Source organism: Gadus morhua, chromosome 6, assembly GCF_902167405.1.
Source record: "Gadus morhua chromosome 6, gadMor3.0, whole genome shotgun sequence".
In the NCBI taxonomy this organism is placed as follows: Eukaryota; Metazoa; Chordata; class Actinopteri; order Gadiformes; family Gadidae; genus Gadus; species Gadus morhua.
In genome coordinates, this window is record NC_044053.1 from 4,405,301 (window position 1) to 4,414,016 (window position 8,716).

The window sequence follows — 8,716 nt, forward strand, 5'->3', positions numbered from 1 at the left end:
ACACCTAGTCAGAGGCAATGTTCAAAGTGTACAAATATGTATTTTACCATATGCAGAGTGCTTTTGTTCTGAGACACATATTACCCTCAAATCCTATGGTGTAGCGCTGGTTAGACCACGGTAATACTAAATAAATGGTTAGAGACGGTCGGGTTTAAATATTCCATGCATTTGTCTGGAACTCTCGAACTGCGTGTTTTGTTTGTACTTAGAGTGTTTGTGTTTGTGTGTCACAGGACGACGCCGTGGTCCAGCACATGGCCGCTAAGACCGTCGAAAACCTCGCCACCACCGTGACTGACTCCGCCCACAGCTTGGTCACCGTGGAGACAGGCCCCGCCCTGTGGTACCTGTTCACCCACTCCACCGTGGAGGCTGTCAGAATCACGGCCATCTCTGTGAGCTACTCACACACACACACACTCACGCACACACACACACACACAAACTGACGTCATTCATATCTGTTAAGTCTCAGCCACAAAAAACACAGACGCATCCAAACTCCTCAGTTCGTTTTTACTGATATTTCTTCTCAGGTTTAAAGTTAAAAGTGTTGGTGTGTTGTTTCCTCCTATATTTCATAAATGGAGGTGCTTAATGCAATGTGACGTTGTGACTTACATGCCCTATCGCTGTGCACTATTATAAAGTACATAACCCTAACATTTGATGCTCATTAGTTTGGTTTGGTTTGGAATTGAACTTTAGGTAGCAGGCTATCCCAGTACCCTGAACTATGTAAGGAGCAAGCAGGATTAATTAATCTGTTTGATAATTAAACTAATTTGAATAACTGTACAAACCTATGTACCAACTAAGAATGCAATTAAAAATGTGCCTTGATTTATTTCCTGGAAGCCCAATTGACCTCTGACCCAGCTAAACATGGTCACTATGCATTCAACCATTACAAGTTGTTCTGCTTAATTTATTTGGTTGAATAGTAAATAAAATACAAAGAAAGCATTTAAACTCACCGATTTTTTTGCCGCTTTTGGGAGATGCAAATTAACAGCCCCAGCTTTGTTCCATCAATCAAACTTCATCATTATAGATAAAAGGCAATTCAAATAAAAAAACAGGGGAAAACAACCCAACAATATAATTAAACCCACCAGAATATATATGATTTTTTTTGTAGACTTCTGATTAATTGTTGAATATCACATTTTGATAAAAAATAAATAATCAAGAAGTACTTTTTCAGCATACGTTCCGTGATTGGTTGAGCTTGCATGTCAATCAAGACCTCTAAACACATTTCCGTATATAAAGGCTGGCTGGCTCTGCGACACTTTATTATGGTTAACTTGACTGTAAAGCTAACCAATAGGAAACCACACTCCCAAACATGGTCACCATTCCTCGCTTGAACTTTTTGAATGCCACACAAAGCTGTTATCTCATTGTATGTGTGCAAAGGTCAACGATAAATAAAGTTCACATGGTTTGAACTTTATATCAAAAAGCCGGTACATCATGTTTGTTCTCGCTCTGTGGGAAGATAATGCATTGATACTGCTAGTTTTTTGGATATATTAATATTTTGCACAGAGTAAAAAGAAAAGCTTAAATCTATGTATATTTATTTTCATACCAAAAAAAAATGTTTTAGTGTAGTGTTCACCAAGTTGATGTAATCATAATAAATGTATTCGTAGGGGTTTCTAAGATACCGACTTGTTCAATATGTGTAGGTAGTACTGAAGTTGTATGGAGTGGTATCAGCTGTTTTGGACTTCATCCTAGACAAACAATATTCATGATTTTAATAGCTGAAGCATTTTGACCACACAAATTCATGTAACGATACATTTTACATCGATGAAAATACATGAGTTTTTACTTTCCAATGGAACATTTCTGTTTTCACCTACTTATGGAACCTACCTATCTGTCTGTCTCTCTGTCTGTCGGTCTCTGTCTGTCTCTCGGTCTGTCTGTCTCTTCTTGATCTCTGTCTGTCTCTCTTCTCTATTGCTGTCTTTCTTTTCTGTTTGTCTGTTTGTTTGTCTTTCTCTTTTTTCTTCTGTCTGTCTGTCTGTCTGTCTGTCTGTCTGTCTGTCTGTCTGTCTGTCTGTCTGTCTGTCTGTCTGTCTGTCTGTCTGCCTGTCTGTCTGCCTGTCTGTCCGTCTCTCTGTCTGTCTGATTATATCTATTTCTGTTTTTTCTGTCTGTCTGCCTGTCTGTCTGTCTCTGTCTGTCTATCTATCTCTATCTCTGCCTGTCTGTCTCTTCGCTTTGTCTGTTTGTCTATATCTCTGTCTCTCTGGCTGTCTATCTGTCTCTATCTCTGGCTGTTTGTCTGTCTGTCTGTCTGTCTGTCTGTCTGTCTGTCTGTCTGTCTGTCTGACTGTCTGTCTGTCTGTCTGTCTGTCTGTCTGTCTGTCTGTCTGTCTGTCTGCCTGTCTGTCTGTCTGTCTGTCCGTCTGCCTGTGTCTACCTCTGTGCGTGTGCCTGTGTGTCTGTCCGTCTGTCCGTCTCCAGGCTCTGTCCAGGCTGACCCGTCGCGTCCCGGGGGTCTTCCTGGCGGTGATTGACAGCTGCGGCCCGGCGGCCATGTTTGAGGCTCAGGGCGTGGCCCCGCCCAGAGTCCAGCAGCACCTGTTGACTGCCACCGCCGCCGCGCTGCTGGGCTCACACACACACACCCACCGCCTGGCGCAGGCCAAGGTCCGTGTGTGCAACACACCACACACACCAACGCGCCACACACACCAACGCACCACACACACCAACACACCGCACACACCAAGGCGCCACACACACCAAGGCACCGCACACACCAACGCTCCACACACACCAACACACCACACACACCAACACACCACACACACCAACACACCACACACACCAAGGCACCACACACACCAACACACCACACACACCAAGGCACCACACACACCAACACACCACACACACCAAGGCACCACACACACCAAGGCACCACACACACCAACACACCATACACACCAAGGCACCGCTCCGCTCAAATTAACATTCATACGCAAGAGCACATCCTCCGTGCCCTCAGGATCTTATTTTCAAGGTTGTTGTTGTTGTTTTGTTTTTTTTGGCGATGACCTTCTCCAGCGATGGGGGTCACTTCCATCTTGAACTGACCCCCCCCAAGGAGAAGGATCCCATTCCTGTCTTACCCCACAGGGGCAGTATAGAGATCAGAGGCCGCGTGCATAGCCGCTACGTGGGATGGGAGAACATGACAAGGCAACACACAGATTCGTTGCACGTATCTTTGTTTTGCATGACTTCTGGCGCCCTGATCTCTTGTTAATTCCGAAACACGCATACAGAAACAAACAAACACACAAAACCAAAGAAGTGCAAGGAGCATGAGTGCTTTTGGGTGAATTAAGACGGGCATCAGTTGTGTTTCTTTGCTGAAGTGGATGGGCAGAAGGGAACGGACGCTGAGTTGACTACTTGTGATGTTACTCAGTGTGATGTTGCAGGGATATTTGTCTCTTGAACTCAATCTATTTGCATTGAGAAAGCACTTGAGAACAAACTCGCCACCTTAACTCATCTACTCTAATTATCTACTCCCCCTCCCTCTTTGTTTATCTCTCTCTCTCTCTCTCTCTCTCTCTCTCTCTCTCTCTCTCTCTTTCTCTCTTCTCTCTCTCTTCTCTCTTTCTCTCTCTGTAACACTTTCTCTACCTCTTTATCTCCCTCATTCTTTCTCTCTCTCTCTCTCTCTCTCTCTCTCTCTCTCTCTCTCTCTCTTTCTCTCTCTCTCTCTCTCTCTCTCTCTCTCTCTCTCTCTCTCCCTCTCCCTCTCCCCCTCTCTATCTCGATCTCTATCTCACTGTCTCTCCTAACTCCCCTGGCACAGAGAAAAACAGAACAGTGTTGTGTATGTAAGTGTGTGTGTGCGTGCGTCTCTCTGTGTGTGTGTGTGTGTGTGTGAGTGAGTATGTGTGTGTACACGCGTACGCTTATTTTCAGTGTGACAGTATCTGTACTAATTGGCCGAATGAACACACACTCTGCAGCCGTCTACTGAACGCTAGGCATTGTGGGTACTGGGGAGGGACTTATCGTCTGGAAACACACTACTGGGCTTTGAAATTAATTAACGCGTGTCACTACACTCACACACACACACACACACACACACACACACACACCACATCACACACACACACATATGCGAACGCGTATGCATACATTGGCAGACTTTACAGGCACAGTCGCGCACCAACTCAAAGTTGCAGACACAAACACATTGGCTCACAGAGCCTGTGGTGTATGGTGCTAGCGATAATGATAATGCTAATGAATGTTGGCCACTCCACAATGTTTCAAACCAATTACTGATGGTAACTTAGTGCTGGGGGAAGTTTGTGTGGATGTGTGTGTCGTTCTACCTCTGTGTGTGTGTGTGTGTGTGTGTGTGTGTGTGTGTGTGTGTGTGTGTGTGTGTGTGTGTGTGTGTGTGTGTGTGTGTGTGTGTGTGTTTGCCTCATAATTATTAGACTAGTTGATTTACTTATTTCACTTTAGTGAGTTATTTGTTCTGGTAAATTACAAATAAATAAAAAAATCTGCTTCTTGGAAAATGAGAAATTATGAATTCAATGTTTGGAGAAAAGATTAGCCACATTAGAGGTACTCTCTCCCTTATTAAGTATGGTAAAAATGCTAATTCTTGTTTTCCTGCCGTGTTCGAGGCTCCTGATTCTCCAGTGGCTGTACGGTCTTCTGATTCATTTTCACCGCTGTCTCATTTGTGTGTGTGTATCTTCGTGTGCCTGTGCTTGTGTGCGCATGTGTGTGAGCATTTGTGTGTGGGCCTGTGTGTGTGCTTGTGTGTGTCTTCGTGTGCTTCCACACGCGTGTGTGCGCATGTGTGCGTGAGTGCGTGTGTGTGTATGCATGTCTGCTTGACTGTGTCTGTGTGTGTGTGCGTGCGCATGTGTGCTTGAATGTGTGTGTGCGTGAGTGTGTGTGCGCATGTGTGTGTGTGTGTGTGTGTGTGAGTATGTCTGCGTGTGTGTGTGTGCGTTTCTAGGAGGTTGTGTTGAAGGTCCTACGGTGTTTAGACAGTCCATCCATGCTGACCAGGGCCAAAGCACTGCTGCTTCTCCTGCTGCTCCTCCAGGACAACACACAGACACTGAAGTACTGCTGTCAGCACAGGTACACACACACACACGCACACACGCACACACACGCACGCACACGCACGCACACACACACACACACGCACACGCACACACACACACGCGAGCACACACACGCACGCACACGCACACACACACTCGCACGCACACACACACACACAAACATACACGCAAACACGCACAATCACACTCACACTCACTCACACACACACCTCACACACACACACACACACACACACACACACACACACACACACACACACACCACTGAGAAGTGTTTCATTCACACACCTGTCGTGAAGCTGTGATAATTGTGTGTGGGCAAATGTGATAGACAGGCAAGATGGCTTCCCAAAACCGATCAGGAAAGTGCTGTCCTGATAGGTCAGAAAATGCCGGTAGCTGTCTAAAATCAGTATAACTGTATGAAACAGAGGGAGGCCTGCAGGCAACCATAGACAGATATCCTCACAGCGCCTATTGACATTTCTAATTAATTACACTCAAATGATTACTCTCGATATCTTACGTAGAGCATTTTAAATTGTTGCTTTAAACAATTGTTTCCTAAAACTCGAGGAGTAACCAAGTGTGAAGCTCACATAGCTGTCAGGGGCCACAGGAGGCCCTTTGGACCCGTTTGCACAGTAAGGGTAGCCTGGCAAGCCAGACCCTTATCGGAAAGATATTGGGTCTGGTCTCGTACGGTGGCAGTGTGGGCGGGATAAACGGTTGTCTTTCAAGTTCCCTCTGCACGCAATAGGATAGCGCTACAACCAATCAGAGCAACGAAGAAGGTGACGTAGTCAGAGCGACGGAAATTTCCATGGGGAAGTGTTGTGAATGGTGGATTGAGAGAACCTAGACCGACGACGAAACTTTTACCGTATCCGGCCGGCAAAACTCTGAATGCATCTTTCTTTTCCAGGAAAGACTTCAGTGCAGTTCTTTGTTCATTTCTCAAAGAAAATGACAACTTCAAGTCTTGAAGAGTCGCGGCCAAAGCCGAGTCGAAAGACAGCTGTTCGCCAGCAGCAGCAGCCATTATTGTTTACCTTTAACACGGAACCTTCGCAGCTCTGTCGTCATTCGGCTCGATACCGCCCCTCACGATCTGATTGGCCTGTCCCATTTTCTGTTTCCAGCAGCGAAAAACGACGACAGAAGGCTAGACCTCCCTGGCTGCAAATTAAATTTTCTGCGGCTAGGGGCGTCTAGATTTCTAGGCTACAGTAAGGGGTGTGAAAGCAGCGTTCATGGTCCCCAGAGATGGGGCTGTGGAGCCGTTTGGTTTCTCTTGAGTGGTCTTTACTGGAACATACAAACGTTGTATAATGGTGTGTTCCTGAATCCCGGACGCCAGCCTTCCGAGATGCACTTTTGACGTCATTTTCGGTCTCGGAGCATTTATAGCGTCCCTGTTCGTCTTTGTGATTGTGTCATTGTAACGGGTTCACCGGAGTCAGGACACCGTTTTTTGACGAAAAGGAGCGAACTCCCGTTTATTTCCCCTTCGGGTTAACAAACACAAAGTCATGGAACAAAAGGACAACGTTCCATGTGCATTCTGTCCGTCTCCATCTCTTATGACGCTCTCTCTGGCTCGCAGAGAGCGTCTTCCCTCTCTCTCTCTCTCTCTCTCAACCCCTGACTGAAAGACAAGCAGGCACATAAATACACACTTCCTGATTGGGTCCGATTGCAGACACCTGTCAGCAATCAGACCCCATCACCCCAGCAGACCTGGTGCTCCATGCTCCCCCTGCAGGCCAGACGCCGCCCCACCTCCACAGTCTTGAAATTGGCTAAGCGCTGTTTATTGTTAGCTACATTAGCCTCTTTAGCAAACCAGCCCGAAAACAAACACCACCACTTTTCATTGTATTGCAAGCACAGCAAGATCATGCAATGTATAAATTGGTGACCGGAATAAAGTAACAATGTAATCAAGTGTGCAAGAGCATTTAAAATCGACATTAAAATGACTAACGTGGTACAAATACAAAGAAAATAAATCTCTTCACAGGCGCAGCCATTTTGTTGAGAGCGTCATCACTGCTCTCGGTCTACTCTCAGAATTCCGAGGGATGAAGACAAAAAGGGGGCGTGCCTCCGAGAAATGCAGCAAAAAAGCTGGGAGGTCTTCGACTTTCGACTGGGAAGTCTGGCGTCCGAGGATTGAGGAACACGCCATAAGATCAACTCGATCGAAAATAAATATATATTTTTCTTCATACCAAAACCAGCGATATCATTTTATAACTTTACACTGGCAGGATTTGTTCTTCTTCACAGTTATGATGACTTTTGTTTACGGCTGTGTGCCAAAACATTATCTTTTTATTCAAAAGTGAGATAAGAGAATAAACTGTACTTTAGAATTCTGCTTCCCTCTTGTGTGGTTTGCTCATAAATATTTAAGTAAACCAACAGTAATTGTCCTCATTTAGAAGATTTTTAATTTTCAACACTGAAAATGAAAGCCTGGTAGCAGACATATTTCTCTTTTGTCTTTGCAAATGAAGAGTGAAGAGTCCTGATTGTGGCCCTTGAGAAGAAGACTTAGAGATTCCAAAAAGTCAATTGAAACATCAAATATATTCATTTATTTTTTCTGAATACTCAATGGCTCAATAGTTTTTGTCTGTGTCTTCTGCTCAGACAGCAACTTTTTAAAGTTGCTGTTAAAAAGTTGCTTTGAAAATGTTATGTAAGATGTTATATGCTTAATACAGATGTAAAAGCTTGGCTTCTCTGACAATGTTCATCATCTGTAGTGTAAAAGACTCTATGCATCTAATTATCAATGTAAAATGGTAAACAGCAATTGGGCTGCATTTAAATATAATTGATCTAACCAACCTCTTGACGCCAATCAAATCATTTCTCTAACCTCTGGCGTCAATCAAATCCTTTCTCTAACCATCATGACCGATATGCTACATCTCGCACAAGAAGAACTCAATACCCTGGCAAGGGAAACCGAAGATTGAACCAGCGCGGTAATAAAGTTCCTGTTGTCCTCAATAAGAATGATCTATGGAAACTCGTACTGAGGAAACCCATGGCTCTCTCATATTGTGTATTATGAACTTCTCTACAGAACTTCACATATCAGAGTGCATATCCCATGAAGGGATCAGCGTGCGCGTCGGACTTTGAGCAAAAGGCGCGAGACCTCTGGACGACCCCGTGCCGGACTCCCCTGGGACCGAGCGGAGACGTTTTAATGAGATGCGTCTATATGAGTTATAATAAGCTTGGCGGCCTACCCAGGTTTAAACCCGTATGGATTTCCCTGGATGTCTTCATTATTCCCCTTTTTTTTTTTGAAATGACTGCGCGGCTCCTCATCAGCGCGCGTTGGACTGCGGTTCACCCCGATCCCTAACTGGTGGGGCGGCAGCTGTGGCGGCGCGCGGCGGGTATGATGAGATCCATATTCATGTTGTATACGCAGCCGGTCTCCCCTGGCATCACATGACCGCCGGTCGGGGGGGGGGGGGGGGGGGGGGGGGGGGGGGGGGGGGGGGGGGGGGGGGGGGGGGGGGGGGGGGGGGGGGGGG

At 45.7% G+C, this 8,716-nt stretch overlaps 1 protein-coding gene across 1 annotated transcript in view; it reads left to right on the plus strand.

Annotated features, from left to right (window-relative positions):
• ulk4 (unc-51 like kinase 4) overlaps window positions 1–8,716 on the plus strand; it is a 42,806-nt gene that overhangs the window by 32,378 nt on the left and 1,712 nt on the right. Inside the window, exons 20-22 of the mRNA XM_030359222.1 lie at window positions 237–398; window positions 2,491–2,676; window positions 5,039–5,166. Coding sequence (XP_030215082.1) covers window positions 237–398; window positions 2,491–2,676; window positions 5,039–5,166 — 476 coding nt within the window. The remainder of the gene's footprint in view (window positions 1–236; window positions 399–2,490; window positions 2,677–5,038; window positions 5,167–8,716) is intronic.